General features: G+C 40.3%; 2 protein-coding genes across 13 annotated transcripts in view; one reads left to right on the forward strand and one right to left on the reverse strand.

The window, feature by feature from the left end:
• The window catches only part of KLHDC1 (kelch domain containing 1), an 80,363-nt gene extending 69,592 nt beyond the window's left edge, over window positions 1–10,771 (reverse strand). Inside the window, exon 1 of one of the 3 annotated variants that reach the window (XM_036457603.2) lies at window positions 10,497–10,771. Coding sequence is in view for 1 of the 3 variants with exons in the window: in XM_036457594.2 (XP_036313487.1) it covers window positions 10,497–10,592 (96 nt within the window). In the remaining 2 variants the exon portion in view is untranslated. Of the gene's footprint in view, window positions 1–178; window positions 213–10,496 lie in introns of those variants that run through there. The other 2 variants (XM_036457594.2, XM_045587441.1) reach the window with 2 other exon arrangements.
• Window positions 10,772–14,746: 3,975 nt separating this feature from the next.
• Window positions 14,747–18,478, forward strand: part of POLE2 (DNA polymerase epsilon 2, accessory subunit) — a 61,909-nt gene continuing 58,177 nt past the window's right edge. For 9 of the 10 annotated variants that reach the window (XM_045587500.1, XM_045587494.1, XM_036457740.2 and 6 more), the window contains exon 1: window positions 14,752–14,843. In XM_045587500.1, coding sequence (XP_045443456.1) covers window positions 14,776–14,843 — 68 coding nt within the window. In that variant the 5' untranslated portion in view covers window positions 14,752–14,775. Of the gene's footprint in view, window positions 14,844–18,478 lie in introns of all 10 variants that reach the window. The other variant, XM_036457702.2, reaches the window with a different exon arrangement.

Raw genomic sequence — 18,478 nt, forward strand, 5'->3', positions numbered from 1 at the left:
AATCTTAAAAAGGGATTTAAACCTTAAAAAGGAATATTATTATTCAGAGTAGAACTTCCAGGAAGAAAATAAGTATCAAACAGAGGAATATGTTTTGTGTGAAGGGAAGGAATTAAGGAAGGGCATTTTTATAAGGTGAAATTAAGAACTCTGTATGAGAAAAAGAAGGAAATCTTACCATTTTCGACAGCAGGGATGAACCTAGAGGGTATTGTACTAAGTAAAATAAGTCAGACAGAGAAAGACAAATACTAAATGTTTCACTTTTATGTGAAATCTAAAAAACAAAATAAGTGAACAAACAAAGTTGAAAAAGACTCAGAGATACAAGGAAGAGACTACTGGTTTCCAGAGGGAATTGTTGGGAGATTGGGTGAAAAAGTTCAAGGGATTAAGAAGTACAAATTGGTAGTTATAAAATAGTCATGGGGATAGAAAATACAACATAGAGAATATAGTCAAGAATATTATAATAACTATGTATGGTGCCTGGTAGGTACTGGAAGTATTGGGTGGAGGACCCTTTATAAAGTATATGATTATCTCATCACTATGCTGTACACCTAAAACTTATACAAAATAATATTGAATATAAACTGTAATTGAAAAATTAAATTTTAAAAAGGTAACTATATCAAATACCTTGATTCACTGAACTTATTTTTGAGTGCCTACTATGTGCAAGGCATAGTGCTAGGTATCCATTAAATATAGAATCTATGGCTCAAGACAAATTTAACTAGTCCAAATAATAACTCTGAATAATCTCTAAAGAAGCTGATAACATAAACAGAAGAGTGTGTTCTTACATTTGTGATGAAAAGAGAAATAAGAATAGAACAACAATTATTTCTATTAAGTAAAAAAAGTAGGGGTTGAAACAAATCCTTACATAAGTCTGTCATAATTTCTTAGAATAATTTAAAAAATAACCAAATATAACAGATAGCAGTTTAAGAATTTCTAATACTGCATGATGCATAAATTATTGGCATGCTAAATAGATTTAGGTAAATTTTCATTGCTATATTTAATTTTAAAAATAGTATCTTGACTACTATCTATTTCCTTCCTCTCTCTTTCCCTCTCTTTCTCTCATACATACACACACACACACACACACACACACACACACAAAGCAGAAAATCATTTTATTAATTCCAAGGCAACTTCCACATATGTCTCACTGAGGAACTTATACTTAATGACTAAGTAAACTAATAATTTGAAAAAAGGGAGTTAGTTGTATGATTCTAAGGTTTAATAGTGTCAGTATCTTTGTGTGTATACCTTTATAACCAAAATATTACAAAAATGGATTCTTTCATGACTTTGTTTAAGTCCCTTCAATTCATCCCTAGTGCTCTCAGGATAGGATAAAATTCTGTTCTATTTGGTACCTGCTGTCCCTCCAGTTCATCTTGTTTTTCACTAATTATGCTCTAGTTTTCTGTCAATTTCCAAACTTCTGCAAATTCCTGCTGCAATAGGGCTTCAGTTATGCTCTTCTCTCTTCATGGAATGCTTCCAGGAATTTTTCTGGCTAGCTAACTCATTCTTTGGAAACAGTTTAAATACCCCTTCTCTCCTATCCCAGAATAAGGTTGAAGGATTAAGTAACCTATTAAATGCTCTCATACAGCCCTGTACTTGCCCGTCAAAGTCCTTTGTCTGGATCATACCCACCTCTGACTACCATTACCCTATAAACTTCATGAGTGCATGGACCATGTTTATGTTGTTATAATTTAGTGTCTAAATCCTAGGACAGTGCCTATCATATAAAAAGCAAATGGAATGTTTGTTGATTAAGTGAATGAGTAAGTGAATAATACCTATTAAACTGATTTCATGGTCACCTCAGCCTGATTAAAAAGAAAAGTCCCTTTTCTTTTAAAGGGGGTGATACAAAAACACAAATGAAGTGCAGAATTAAAAAATTTGGGAGGAGACATGTTGTTTGGAAGATGGTGGTTTGCAGGACTGAGGTGAGGAAGAGAAAGTGAGTAACGGGATGAAAGGAGAGTGTGTTGATATGTGGGGGGAGTGTGTGAGTAGTGAGGGACAGTTAAATCCCTGTAGGAGCAGCAGGGGCTGACAGACCAGGCACTCTTGGACAGGGAGAGACTACCACTGCTGTGGGCACTCGCCAGACTGCGTGACTCTGGCACAGAGCCCATGCCATCTTGAAGGGGAGAATGGCCTTTTTTAGGAACTCATCAGCACCACCAACCAGACAGGCCTTGGAGCTGCCCAGCAACCCAGCAGCCACTCTAGCCAAAATCCTGCTACACTAGTTGCAGACCCACGAACCCTGAGACCTCCAACTCCAAAGGTGCACCACTCAGCAGCAGTAAGTGCATCTTCCCCCTCCCCAGCAGCAGAACTCTGGACACCACATTAACTCGTTTCTAGTACGCAGGCATCCAGGGCACACCACTCTGTAGGCACAGTCTAGGAGCCACTGGGAGATCCCGCGGGTGTGATTCTGTACAGACAAGGGCGTGTGGCCCTGCAGTAGAAATTCTGAATTCCCTCTTCCTGAATAATTGCTCACGGACACCCCAGCTGTGCAACTTCAGTACCAGGGCCCCTCAGATTGCATCAGAGCTCTTCACTGGCAAAGGCACCTCCAAAGATGCACATTTCCAACAGGCAGGCCTCCTGAGCTCATCTATCCACAGGGCACTCATGGGAGCCACTGTGAGCTGTCTCTGGGTGTAATCTTGGACAAACAAGGGTGCACTCCCCACCCCCAGCAGTAGAAATTCAGAATTCACTCATTCTGGATACCTGCCAACAGATGCCTCAATTACATGGCTACACTGCCAGGGCCCTTGAAAGTGCTTCAGTGTGCCTCGCTGGCAAATGTACCACGAGTGCCCCAGTGAGCTGCCACTGGGAGTGAGCACCTATCCACCACAGGTGCAGCAGCAAAAGCTGAGTCTTCCCATCCCACATCTACAGAACTCTGGACACCAGTCATGGCTCTTTAGAGCACAGGACCCTGAGCCCCATCACCCCAACAGATGATTCCTGGGTGCCACTGTGAGTCCTGCTGGGTGCACGTTATTTCAATCAAGGGTGCAAGATAGCAAAAATTGGGTCACCCTCCTCCATGGCTGCTGACTTCTGGACACCGCAGTTGTGCCTCTCCAGTTTGTAGGCCTACATCAAGAGAACCCAAATATCTCAAGTAGGGAGCTACATTAAATTACCAAGCCCAAGAGACCTGAGAGATATCCCCAAAAGAACTGGGCAGCAAAGCAATTGGATCTACAATTCAAACATTATAGGAAAATATGGGAAGACAAAAAAAGCAATCCCCAAAGGAAAGAAAAAGAGGAATCGCCAGAAAGGGAGTTAAATGGACTTGAGGCTAGCAACATACCTGAGAAAGAATTCAGAGTAATGGTTCTAAGGATGCTCAAACAGCTGGATGACAAATACATACAACTCAATGAGAATTATTAGGAGCTGAATGAGAATGTCACCAACATGAAAAGGAACCAAGAGTAGATGAAGAATGATATAGTTGCAATAAGGAATATAATAGAAGGCTTAAAGAGTAAACTAGAAGAGGCTGAGAACCGCAACAGCTAATTAGAAGACAAGGTAGGAAAAATGCACAAACACAGCAGCAACAGGAAAAAAGATGTAAAAAGCAAGAGGAAAGCCTAAGGGAGCTTTGGGACAACACAAAACGAAACAACATTCACATATTAGGAATACCAGAAGGAGAGGAATAGAAAACCTGTTTGAAGAAATGACAGAAAACTTCCCTGTTATTGGCAAGAAAAAAACCATGCAAGAACAAGAAGCACATAGAGCCCCAACAAGATGAACCCCAAAAGACTGACACCAAGACACATCATAATTAAACTGACAAACACCAATGACAAAATAAGAATCTTAAAGGCTGCCAGAGAGACATAGAAACTTACCTACAATGATTCTCCTATAAGAATGTCAACAGATTTCTCAAAAGAAACACTCCCTGCCAGAAGGGAATGGAATGAAATTTACAAAGTGATGCAAAGCAAGTGACTGAACCCAAGAATACTATACCAAGCAAGGCTATCATTCAAAATTGAAGGTGGAATCAGGAGCTTCATAGACAAAAAAGGGCTAAGAGAGTTTATCACTACCAAGCCAGCAATGCAAGAAATGCTAAAGTTTATTGCTAAAAATGGAATTAAGAGAAAGACAAGAAGAAACAAAAACATTAAGGAAAAATTTGACAACAAACATGTGCTTATCAATAATAACATCCATCTTATTCAAGGGATGCAAAGATGGTACAATTTCCACAAATCAATAAACGTGATAGATCACAAAAACAAATTGAAAGATAAAAATCGTATAGTCGAGGATCTTCTCTGAGGCCTGGAAAACCCACAGCAAAGGAGACCTGTGACACCCCAATCGGCGCAAACACATGGATTCAAGGGAGTTCTTCAATCACCTAGTGAAAAGAGAAGGAATACCACATAACCAGACATCCTGAAAAGAGAGACCATGGGGAGACAAAGAAATAGCCCGCACATGAAAGAAAAGCAGGCATCACCAGAAAAGGAAGTAAACGAGTTAGAGGCAAGCAACCTACCAGAGCAAAAATTCAGAGTAAAGATCATAGGATGGCTAAAAAGAATGAAAGAGAAATTTGACGATATGAATAAGAAACAAGAGGAAATGAAGAACCAAGACGAATTGAAGAAGAACCAAGAGAAAATAAAGATGAACCAAGAAGAAATGAAAAATGATATCGCTACTATGAAGAACTCAATAGAAAGCATCAAGAGTAGACTAGAAGAAGCAGAGGATCGCATCAGTGAGCTAGAAGACAAGATGGGGAAAAATACCCAATTAAAGCAGCTTCTGGAAAAAAATTAAAAAGCAGGAGGAAACCCTAAGAGAACTTTGGGACAATACAAAACAAAACAATATTAGAATAATAGAAATTCCAGAAGGAAAGGAAACTGAGGAAGACATGGAAAACATATTTCAAGAAATAATGACAAAATTTTCCTGAGATAGAGAAGAAAAAACCCACACAAATCCAAGATGCTCGCAGAGTCCCAAGCAAAATGAATCCCAGAGGACCGACACCAAGGCATATTATAATTAAATTGGCAAACACCAACGACAAAGTAAGAATCTTAAAAGCAGCCAGAGAGCCTAAACCGGTTTGGCTCAGTGGATAGAGCGTAGGCTTGTGGACTGAAAGGTCCCAGGTTCGAATCCGGTCAAGGGCATGTACCTTGGTTGTGGCCACATCCCCAGTAGGGGGTGTGCAAGAGGCAAGCTAGTCGATGATTCTCTCTCATCAATGTTTCTGACTCTCTATCCCTCTCTCTTCCTCTCTGTAAAAAATCAATAAAAAATATATTAAAAAAAAAAAAAAAAAAAAAAAAAAAAAACAGCCAGAGAGAGACAGAAAGTTACATACCCACGGAAAGGTCAGAGTTTGCGGGGATAGCGTGAGGGTTCTGGGTCCCCGCTGTGCCGGCAGCATCTGTAGCCTTGGCGCTCCCGAGCGGCCCCACTATGACTGTAGCCGCAGAGTTCGTGGTCGGCCCCCATGCCGAGCCCCGGTCGGCCCCCACGCCGAGCTGTGCTGAAAGAAGGCTGCAACTGCAGCCAGAACCCTGCCCAGCAATGCCCAGTGCTGGGTTTGGTGTAATCTTCCCCAGAAGCGGGACTTTTTTAAAACGCCAAGGGACACAAGACAGATTGTTAAGAATCAGGGCTGTCCCGCCAAGGGCGGAACATCTGGACACCTTGGCGCCTGATCCCCTTGACCCCCCTGCTTCTGAATACTAGGGAAGGACTACCCAGTTGGGCATATCCGGGGAGATTACAGGAGGAAATTGCCTTCCTGGAAACGGGGGATCGGAGCCAGAAGAGATAGTCTGGGAGCCAGCAGGCACTCTGGCAGCTAGAGCCATACAGAAAGAAGGCCAGAGCAACCAAAAAGACTGGGAGGTCAAACCAGAAACACTGCCACCTAGGGGCTGAATTACAAACTGCCTTTTTTTTTTCTTTGAATTAATCAAAAATCAATGGACACAAATAACTGAGGTGCAGTGGAATGCTGGGAACTGCAAGACTGTCTGGTCCGAGAATCAGGCGTGCCAAATACAATAACAGAGGAAGTGAATGACCACTACTGGACGTTTTTGTGCTAATTTTACTATTCTTTATTTTATTTTCATTTTTTACATCTTTTATTTTATTTTCATTTTTTACTTCTTTTACTTAAGAAATGCTTTTTTCTTTTTTTTCCTTACTTGATTTTACCTTTTCAATTATTATATCTTTCAATCTCAATCATCACTATTACTACTGCTATTTTGCATTTTTTGTTCCCTTTTCCTTCTTTTTTTTTTCTCCAGTACCATTTTATTTTCTCTTTATTTTACATTTGGATTAGTCTTCAATCTATTTTAATTTCTACTATAGCATCGTTCAACCCTATCTCAACTCGACCTTTACACCATCACTCTCTTACTAACCTTTACCCTTTTTGTCTCCTGTATGGATATGTATGGGGGTGGGGGGAGGCAATGTTAAAATATGTACACAGATAATAGTTTAATTTTTTAAAATGGTAAAAAATAGAAAAATTAAAATTAAAAAATTTAAAAAAAAAAGAATATTAAGAAGCTTATAGAATCGGGGAGGTTGGAAAACCAGTCTCTCATCTATATAAGGAGGAGCAAGATCCGAAACAATGGCAAAACACAGGTCTGGTGACCATCACACAGAAGTTTGCAGCACCACCTTTTACGCCAATGGCTTTGACCATCCTACAAACTCTACTGCCGGTAAGAATCCTCTTCAGGTCGTGATTTTTATGTCTTTACTCCTAAGTCCAAATCTATCACAGATTCATCTAACAGAGTCCAAGTCACTTACCTACAACCTAGCTGCAAGTGAGGCTGGGAAAGTGAATATCTGGCACTTAGGTTTTTTTAATTGCTCACCTACTATACCCAATTCTAGACTCTAGGGATACAACAGGGAACAAAATCCCCATCTTTATACAATTTATATCCTATGGTAGTAGTAGGAAGTAGTCAGACAACTAAAGTAAATACCCTGAGAAGACTCACTCAGTGGGAGATACTACAGAGGAAGGAGGCTCAAATACTGGGCATCTAAAAAGAATAAACATCTTCCATATGACATGGATGGCTTATGTGACCATCTATAAATATATAAAGTGCAACTATTAGGTTAAAGAAAATACACACTTAAGACTTTTGCTAAACGTCACTTAATTTCTCCTCAAAAAGGTTAGACAAATTTATACTCCCATTATCAGTATCTGAGTAATTCATTTCATCATGCTCTTTTCAAAAAATCTTTTTAAGTCCTAGCCAGTTTGGCTCAATGGACAGAGTGTAGGCCTATGGAATGAAGGGTCCTGGGTTTGATTTCAGTCAAGGGCCCAGGCTGCAGGCTCGATCCCCAGTGTGGGGCTTGGAGGAGGCAGCCAATCAATGATTCTCCCTTATCATTGATATTTCTACCTCTCTCTCTCCCCCTTCCTTTCTGAAATCAATAAAAATATATTAAAACAAACAAAATCTGTTTAATATCTGCAAATTAGAGAAAAACAATCTCATTGTTATTGGATTTCTTTGATTCACATTATATTTGTATTTCTTTTGTAAATTGTGAATATTAATTTTTCACTTTTTCAATGGAGATATTAATCTTTATTTTCACTGAAACTTCACCTATCATATATGTTGCAAATACTTCCCCCAGTTTATCATTTGCCTTCTCACTTTATAGTGACAATTACTGCATTAAAAAGTTACTGTTTAAAAAACACAGTATACATTTTTTTAAGTTTAATCTACCAATATTTTTCTTTTATAATTTTTCCCAATTCAGTTTTTCTTTTCCAAACTCATGGTTTTTACAAGAGTCACATCTTTTCTTCTGGTTTAGTACAGCTTAATTTTTCTACATTTAACTCTCCAATCTTAAAACTCTACTAACAATTTCCTCCAGCTATTCCTGGACCATTTATTGAATAGTGATTGTTTTTCCAGAATTGAAATGCTACCTTTAAATACAAACTATCTGTATGCTTTGCTGTTTATGTAATTTCTTTTCCATCCCCTCATGCCCTCTCAACTTGCATCAGGACCACTGATTTACCTACTACAGTATTGTGAAACATTTTAATAACTGCTACTATCGGGTCTAGTAATACTTAATGTCGTTTTTAAACATTCGTTTAAAATATTGCTTGGCGTTGACTTGTATTGACATAACCTTCAAACACGTGGTAGCTAAAGAACGTGTGAAGTGCAATTAACAAGTTTTGCTTGAAAAAGTTTGTGTTTGGTTTGGTTTTTGTTGCAAAACTAGGGCTAAGAAGATGGCGGATGAGGAGCATATTCGGCACTGCATGCTTTACGAGTTCCAATTAGGAAGAAAAGCAAGTGAGGCTGCAAAAAACATCTGTAGTGCTCTTGGTCAAGATGCAGTTAGCGCCAGAAAATGCCAGCGTTGGTTTGAGAAATTTCGCGAGGGAAATTTTTCGTTAGATGACAAGAGTGGTCAAGGCCGTGTGTCCAATTTTGATCAAGAAGCTCTTCAAGCTCTTTTTGTGCAAAATCCTCAAATTACCCAACAAGAGCTTGCGACAACTTTAAAGTGTTCACAAAAAACAATTTCCAATCAATTGCGTGCACTTGGCAAAGTCCAAAAGTTTGGAAAATGGGTTCCTCATGAGTTGACCGACAACAACCGTAATCAAAGAGTCACAATTTGCAGTTCGCTCCTCTCTCGTCAAAACCGTTTGCCGTTTTTAGAGCAAATTGATACCGGAGATGAAGAATGGGTGCTGTATGTTAATTTGAAAAGGCGGCCTCAATGGTTGGACAAAAATGAGGCTCCGCAGCCCACGCCAAAACCTGACTTGCATGCGAAAAAAGTGACGTTGTGTGTTTGGTGGAATTTTAAAGGAATTCTTCATTATGAACTTTTACCATCTAACCAAACCATTACAAGTGCAGTGTATAGTGCCCAATTGGAAAGATTAGCCCAAGCTTTAAGAGAAAAAGAACCCGAGCTGATTAATTGGAAGGGCGTAATTCTTCACCACGATAACGCACGACCGCATACTGCAAGAATCACTGCTGAAAAACTGCGCCAGTTGGAATGGGAAGTTCTCCCTCAACCTGCATATTCTCCTGATATTGCCCCTTCCGATTACCATTTGTTTCGTTCTTTGCAAAACTTTCTTCTTGGAAAAAAATTTAATAATGAAGAATGCCTCAAAAATGCATTGACTGAATTTTTTGCCTCAAAATCACAAGAATTTTACAACAGAGGGATTAAAATGCTTCCTGAGCGTTGGGCACAAGTAGTAGAAAACAACGGCAACTATATTGTTGATTAAATTTTGTTGTATTGTTTAAATAAATTCGATTTAAAAAAGTATTAGAACACGACATTAATTATTACTAGACCTAATAATAAGGATTACATATGATTAGGGATAAGAGAGTTTCTAGCACATACCAAGTATAGTAGGCACTCAAAGGTTACTTCTAATTTTCCCATCCTGATACTGCACCAAATTAAAAACAAACACACAAACAAAACAACAAAAACCAATTTAGACTTGAGAATCATTTAGCGTAGATAGTATGTACTTTATTTCAGTGAATGATGCAGTCATGCTATTTCTGTCACAGTAGTATGAAGACAGAAAATGTAGGTTCTACTTCCAAACGGCTGACTTTTTTTTTTTTTTTAATCTGTAAACTAAAGGGCTGGCATATATTCTTCAACTCTTTCCAGCTTTAGAATCCTTGATTCTATAATCCAATGATTATAGAAACAAATACACTCAAACTTCCAAGACAGTAAGGTATTAGAATAATATTCTCTAGTATATTGTTACTAATATGAGTGACTCTATCTTGAGATTTGAAAACAAAAATCGTAATTATCCATCTGGCAACAGTGACATTTCCAAGTAAATGTGTTACCAAGTGGCCCCACATTCCTTGGTATGTATGCCGAGTGTACAGGAATGCGACTAAAAATTGCTTCGAAATATTTAAATGATTCGGTAATTTCGATATTTTATTTCCAACTGTGCCGTGGCGACAAAGTAACGTTTACAAAATAATACACGGCATCCTCTGTGGACTTTCAAATCTCCGCTAGCATTTAAAGAGCATTAATCGGCAGGAGCTGCTTTGGTGCAGGCCACCGGGGCGGCGGGGAGCAGAGGACGGATGTGGAGGCGCTCAGGGCGGCGCCGCGGGGGCCGCCGGGGCCGGAGAGGGGAGGGCGGCCGGAGGACGGTCGGCGGGCGGCCGGAGGGCAGAGGCGCGGGCGCGCCGCCCGGACCGCCAACCCCCGCCTCCGGGCCGGGCTGGGCGGGCGCTCGCGTCAGCTCCGGCCGAGCGGCCGGGCGGGCTCCCAGCGCGAGTCCGCCCCGTCCCGCCCCTTCCCCTTACCACGTAGCCGCCCCACACGTAGAGGGAGTCTCCGTCCACCACCGCGCAGTGGCCGCTGCGCTCCTCCGCCACGCAGAACAGCTGCGAGTCCTCCATCCGCCCGTCGCTGGGCCCGTCGCCCTTCACGCCGCAGCCCGGCCCGGAGCCGCCTCTCCCCGCGGCTCCGCACGCGCGGACGGAACGCGTCGAGGACCGAGATTGGTGGGAGGCGGAGCTGTGCGACTGCGCGCCCCACAGCCCGGCGGCGCCGCGGCGGCGGGGCCGGGCCGGGCCTGAGCCGAGGGAGCGCCCGCCGCACCGGCTGTTACTGGGGCGGCGCCGCCGGCTCCTATTCGCTGGCTGCCGGCCTTACGGTCTGTGGGGGTTGATGTAGCGGTAACATAAATCAGCATATTAACAAATTAATACTTTGTGTTTTCCTTTTCCACTCAACCTCCAGCGGAGATGGTTATCCACAATAATAAATCGTGTGTGTGTTTGATAGGCTTTTTTGTTTTGTTTTTTTTTTAATTTAGGAATTTTCTAAAACACCAACAAACTAGGCCGGGAGGTCAAGTTCTGTCCACCACAAGCTAAGAACGTTTTACTTTTTTTTGTTGTTGGTTAGCATCTGGATTTTTTTTTCTTTTAATCTTTATTGTTGAAAGCATTACATATGTCCTCACATTTTACGTTTTTAAAGGATTGGGGAGGGGGGAATCAAAAGAGTGATAATTTATAAGACATGAAAATGAAGTGAATTGAAATTTCAGTATTTGTACATAAAGTTCTATTGTCACACAGCCACCCTAATTCACTTAAATATTGTCCATAAAATATAATAGTTACTCTCTGGCCCCCTACCGAAAAAGTTGGCTAGCCCTTGTTATACAATGTTACTGAAGTAAAACTAAGACCAGGAGTGAAGATAACAATTCTACTAGTGTCTGTAAATGCATTTGTCCAAAGCCACTTTTCAAAGAGATTGTGGCTGCCCACCACTCAGAACAAGTTGAATTCATTCATTTATTCAATATGAACATATTAAGTGCCTGCTTGCTATAGAAAGTTGGTGCGGAGGCTTTATTATACTGGAATATTTGTTGACTAAATGAATGAAAAACAAAGATAATGTTTTTCAACATACAAAATAAATCTATTACCAGATTGTAGATACAAACTAATTAGCCATTTACATGCAACAAACTAATATTTCAAGAAAAATTTTTAAAATGTAATATTACATGGAATAAACAATATTTCAAGAGAAAGATTTTATATATAATATTTTTTTATTACTGCTCCTATTTCATCAGTTGTTATTGGACTATTCAGATTTTCTGATTCCTCCAAATTCAGTGTGGGAGATTAGATTTTTCTAGGAAATTGTCTATTTTATCCACATTGTCCAGCTTGTTGGCATATACCATGTTTCCCCAAAAATAAGACATCCTCTGAAAATAAGACCTACTTACAGGTTTCCTTCTAAGTGAAATATAAGGCATCCCCCGAAAATAAGGCCCCCCCCCCCTAGGCTAAACATGAGAGATTTGGTCCACTGATTCTGAAAGAAATGGAGTCACAAGAAATTCACCAGGAAATTCAGGAATTGGATGGTTATAATGATGTTCCAGAAGATGATGACATGATTGTCATTGAATAAATGAGTAAATTCTTGATACTGTAGGATTCACAGTTTGTCTAGTTTGTGTTGACAACTACCATACTACCGTACCGTATACAGGTAATAAATTTCCTTTATTTTCATTTAACAATAAATGTGTACCGTATTCTTCTTCATGGAAAAATAATACATCCCCTGAAAATAAGACCTAGCGCATCTTTGGGAGCAAAAATTAATATAAGACACTGTCTTATTTTCGGGGAAACAGCTAGTTGTTCATTCTTACAATCCATTTAATTTCTGTGATGTCTGTGGTTACTTCTCCACTTTAGTTTCTGATTTTATTTGGATCCTTTCTCTTGTTTCTTAATGAGTCTGGCTAACGGTTTATCAATTTTGTTTATCTTTCAACCAGTTCTTCATTGATTTTGTGTGTGTGTTTTGTTTTTAGTCTCTATGTTATTTATTTCTGCTCTAATCTTTATTATTTCCTTCCTTCTTCTTACTTTGGGCTTTCCTTGTTGTTCTCTTTCTAGTTCTTTAAGATGTAGGGTTAAATAGTTTATTGCTGATTTTCCTTGTTTTTTGAGGTATGCCTATCATACTATGAACTTCCCTCTAAGGACTGCTTTTGCTGTGTCCCAGAGATTTTGGGATTTTGTGTGTTTATTTTCATTCCTAGGAACTTTTTTATTTCTTTCTTGTTTCCTATGGTTATATCCTCTTCTTGGATCAATCCCTTTAGTATTATGTAGTGACCTTTGTTGTCTCTTGTGATGGCCTTCATTTTAAAATCCATTTTGTCAGATAGGAGTATTGCTACTCCAGCTTTTTTCTTCTCCATTTGCATTAAAAAAAAATTTTCCATCCCTTCACTTTCATCCTGTGTGTGTCTTTTGTTTTGAGGTAAGTCTCTTGTAGACAGCATAGAGGTAGGTCATGTTTTTTTAATCTATTCAGCTATTCTCTGTCTTTTGATGGGAGCATGTAATCTATTTACATTTAAGGTTATTATTGCTAAGTACTTATTTATTGCCATTATATTTCTGCATGGCTAGGTTTCTCTCTTTGTTTCTTATTATTATAGCAATCCTTTTAGCATTTCTTGTAATGCTGGCTTGGTGGTGATGAACTCCTTTAGCTTTTTTTTTTTTTTTTTTTTGTCTGGGAAGCTCTTTATTTGACTGTCTATTTTGAATGATAGCCTTGCTGGATATAGTAATTTTGGTCTCAGATCCTTGCTTTCCATTACCTTGAGTACTTCATGCCATTCTCTCTGGCCTGTAGAGTTTCTGATGAGAAATCAGATGTCAGCCTTATGGGAGCTCCTTTGTAGATAAGAGTTTTCTTTTTTCTTGCTGCCTTTAAGATTCTCTCTTTGTCTTTAATTATAATGTGTCTGAGTGTGGGCCTGTTTGGGTTCTTCTTGCTTGAGGTTCTCTATGCCTCCTGAACTTGTGTGACTTTTTCCTTTACCAGGTTAGGAAAGTTTTCTGCCATTATTTCTTCAAACACATTCTCTATGCCTTTCTCCCTTTCTGCCTCTTCTGGGACATATGCTATGCTAATATTATTGCATGTCACATTGTCCCACAGATCCCTTAAGTCACATGTGTCAAACACAAGGCCCTCGGGCCAAATCCGTCCCGCCAGGCCTTGCAATGTGGCCCGCACCGCGCTGTCATCACTGCACTCCGCTGCGTTTCCATCACAATGACAGTTTATGACTGTTCAGTAAACCATTCGGCCCGCGATTTAGGCTGGATTTTAGATTTTGGCCCCTTCTCTGATTGAGTTCGACACCCCTACCTTAAGTTGTCCTCCTGTGTGTTTGTTTTTTATTGTTTTTTTTTTTTTTCTTTTTTGGTTCTCTAATTGAATTCTCTAGTCTTTCATTTGAGGCTGTTTCCTTGTTTCCTCATTTTGTTTGACTATTTGGGTTTGTGACTATGTTTTAAGTTAGCGGTCGGCAAACTCATTAGTCAACAGAACCAAATATCAACAGCACAACGATTGAAATTTCTTTTGAGAGCCAAATTTTTTTAACTTAAACTTAAACTTCTTCTAACGCCACTTCTTCAAAATAGACTCACCCATGGTATTTTGTGGAAGAACCACACTCCAGGAGCCAAAGAATCGTATGTGGCTTACTAGCCACAGTTTGCCCACCACAGGGCTATGCTTTCAATGTTGTTTACTTTTTTTTCTTTTACATTTTTTGAATATGTAAAACATCATGATTGATAGTTAAAACTCTCACTACAAAGAAAGTTCTCACTGTGATATTTATCTCTTTTTGCCCTTTATGTTTAATCATATTTTTTAGGGTCTAGTTTTAATGCCAGAGGTTTTTAAAATTCAAAAACAAGTAATGTGTACACACGCACACACATTTCCCTTCCTTTATCATACTTTGCATGGGACAAAAAAGGAGTTCAAGTCCTCTCCTCCCTCAGCCTACATCGTTTGGGACTGCAGAGCCTAGCAGGAGGCATCGCAGTGCTCTGCGCCTGGCAACCAGGGTGCAGGGAGTCCCCAGGTCTCCGGCCAGCTGCAGAGGCGGAGCACACCGGGGCGGGGCGGGGCCGGGCCGGGGCGGAACCTGAGCGGGGCGGGGCCTAAGCGGGGCGGGGCCTGAGCGGGGCGGGGCCGGGGCCGTGGCGCCAAAACGCGAACATGGCGCCGGAGCGGTTGCGGAGCCGGGCCCTCTCTGCCTTCAAGCTGCGCGGCTTGCTACTCAGAGGGTGAGTGGGCCGCGGTGTGGCAGGCCGGGAGGGGAGAGCCAGAGCCAAACAGCGGCGCGGGGCCTCGAGACTCCCCGGGCAGCGGGAGGGGGTTTCACCTTAAATGACAGACACCTTACAAAGTTCTAAGAAGCGGCCCTCGCCACCCCCGGGAAGGTAGCAGCGATGGCCCTTTCCCGGGCTAATTCCGGTCTCTGGCGCCCACCGCGGTGGCAGGCTCCACCCCTGGTTGGTCGGGGGCGTGGGGGACGCAGCCAGTCGATGTGTCTCTCTCACTTGATTTACAGCTCTCTAGCTCTCTTCCATCCCCCTCCCTCCACCCTCAATGAAAACCAATGGAAACCCATATCCCTGGGCGAGGATTAACAAAAAGTCCTAAGAAACAAAGTGCTTTTGGCACGATGGTCATGTTGCGATACTTCCTAGGTCTCTCTGGGGTTGGCACAGAGTCGGAGCGGGGGTTCGAGGGTCCCCTCCTGCCGGTGCCGGAGGAGGAACGGCTTATTAGCTCTGTGACTTTGCCTCTTTTTATTTATTTATTTATTTGTTTGTTTGTTTTAAATATATTCTATTGATTTTTTACAGAGAGGAAGAGAGAGGGATAGAGAGTTAGAAACCCGGATGACAGAATCATCGGATCAGCTGCCTCTTGCACACCCCCTACTCGGGATGTGCCCGCACCCAAGGTTCATGCCTTTGTCCGGAATCAAACCCCGGACCTTTCAGTCTGTAGACCGACGCTTTATCGTCTATCCACTGAGCCAAACCGGTTTTGGCTCAACCTTTTAACCCGGGAGTTCCCTTTTTAATTATACAACGTACAGAGAACGCATACTCTTTCACTAGGACGTGTCAGTACGTCACGCCCAGTGGACGTAATTTTATATTATTTTTTTTATTTAGACTTAATTAAAATAAATGAAATATATATTTTTCGTTTATTTATATATAAAGCACAAAGGAAAATACAAAATTACAAACAAATAGAAAAGAATACCAACAAAAAAATGGAAACATCGAATTAAAAAATTATAAATTTTACAATTATAAAGATTACAAAAAATATATATAGTTTTTATTTCTATATACAATAAAAAATATTAAAAAGTTAACAATTACAGAACAATAAACAAAAGCACACAAATGAAATAGAAATATTGAGTTTAAAAAATTGAAATAGAGATGTAAAAATTCAAAACTCAACTTCCATGTGATATATTTTAAAACAATTGTTGATACATAGTGCTACCTTACAATCCGGACACCGGTATGTAGATTCTTTCCTAACACCTTTTTTGTAGCAAATATCGCTTTTCATTTGTTCTGGAAAATGCCTGTCAACTAAGCTTGATGGTTTTAGATGAAGAGCTGCTTGTTGATGTCTTTGGGTGGGTTTTCACTATGTTGTTATCTACCAATTTCTCTACACTATCAAAAAGTGTAATCGATCCAAATGACCTTTATCTTTTTTGTATATAATATATGCATTGAAGCAGCACATATCAATTAATCGTAGAAAAAATTTTTTATAAAATTGTTTTACCCTATTACGGGCAGCTGTGTGGGCCACCATAACTCCATTTCCCAGATCTACGCCGCTCATATTCTTGTTATAATCCAGGACAACATTCGGTTTTTCTTGCCTTCTTCCTCTCTTTTCAATCATTGTCTTTTCATCATTATGAATAGAACTGGGCATCAATATGTCTTTTTTATCCTTCCATTTTAAAACCATAAGTTTGTCTGATTCTTACATATGTTCATTTTTCTGTAATTTTTTTGTTTTTATTTCACTGGGTATTCCGACTCTGTTTATCCTCATGGTTCCAACAATGTCTGTATTGTTTTGACACAAGAGTTTAGCCAAATGAATTGACCTATAGAAATTACCTAAGTAAATCCTATACCCTTTATTCAGTAAGTCATGTGTTAACTCCAAAACAATTCTTGTTGATTGTTTTCCTTGTGGGTAGTTCGGACCATAATTTGTGTCCTTGCCTGTGTATAAAATTATATTTTGTACATATCCAGATTGGCTTTCACTCAAAATAAACAACTTCATTCCAAATCTAGCTCTTTTTGTAGATATATATTGATTCCAAGATAATTTCCCTTTCCATAATAAAAGAGATTTATCTACGCATATTTCTCGTTCACATACATAAAAACTTTTAAACTTTTCTGAAAAATTATTGATGATTGGATCAATTTTATATGTTTTTTTATTATATAAAGGTTGGAGATATAAAAAATATAAGTAAATAATATATAATACGAAAACAGGTGGGTAAGTGTAAGTACGTACCCATCACTGCTCACCCAGAACACGTCCACCACTCTCAATGGCGAAATTATACTGATTCCCTCCATGTCTTAAATTCATCTCAAGACATGTGTGGATGACTTTGTTGTTTGGAAATATACGTCCCGCCCGTTTCAGGGCGCAACGTATATTTCAAGGATGTATTCATACCCGATATTGTTTCCGTTTGACGTATTTATACGTCCCGCTCTGTTAACAGGTTTATGTGTTTTTGGTTTTTTTTTAATTGATTTTTAGAGACAGAGGAAGGGAGGAGGGTAGAGCAATACAAACATCAATGAGAGAGGAACATCATCAATTGGAGAGAGAAATAGAAACATCAGTGATGAGAGAATCATTGATCATTTGCCTCCTGCACACCCCATACTGGGGATCAAGCCTGCAATGCTCTGACCAGGAATTGAATCAGCAACCTCTTGGTTCCTGGGTCAATGCTTAACTGCTGAGGAACACTGGCTGGGCTAGGAAGGGTTCTTTAAAAAAAAAAATAAATAAATAAATAAATAAATAAATAAATAAATAAATAAAAAAAAATATATATATATATATATATATATACATATACACACACACACACACACACACACACACACACACACTAGAGGCCCGGTGCACAAAATTTGTGCACTTGGCAGGGGGTGGGGGTGAGGGAGTCCCCCAGCCTGACCTGTGCCCTCTCACAGTGCAGGAGCCCCGCAATCAGTCGCCCCAAAGAGGTAGAGCACACCCACCCATATGGGTCTCCTAGATGGATTGTCCCAAAGAGGTAGGCCAGAGCCAGGGGTCCTGTCTCCGTGCAGACTGGCCGCTGGGCCCCACCTCCATGCCGCTCACGCAGTGTCAAATTCCTGCCCACCCGTGTGCGCCCACTGTGCATGCAACCTCCTGGTGATGGATTGTGACGGCATGAGGTCATCGCGGCACGAGGGCGTGACGACCACCTAGGCTATTAGTATATTTAATGATATTTTACATAGAGGAAGGGAAAGGCATAGAGTTAGAAACATCAATGACAGAGAAACCTCAATTAGCTGCCTCTTGCACACTCCCTACTGGGTATGTGCCCGCAACCAAGGTACATGCCCTTTGACTGGAATCAAACCTGGGACCCTTGAGTCTGCAGGCCAGTCCTCTATCCACTGAGCCAAACCAGTTAGGGCTAAGAAGACTTCTTAAAAGATGGATGTGATTTGGGACTTTAAGAATGGTTATGTTGGGACTCTTTTCCCTTCCCCACATGGGAGTCTGTACTTGTTCTTCAATACATTTCTATCTTTGCTATATTAAAAAGAAAAAAAAATGGTTATGTTGA

The sequence above is a fragment of the Pipistrellus kuhlii genome, unplaced genomic scaffold, assembly GCF_014108245.1.
Source record: "Pipistrellus kuhlii isolate mPipKuh1 unplaced genomic scaffold, mPipKuh1.p scaffold_m20_p_1, whole genome shotgun sequence".
Taxonomy (NCBI): Eukaryota; Metazoa; Chordata; class Mammalia; order Chiroptera; family Vespertilionidae; genus Pipistrellus; species Pipistrellus kuhlii.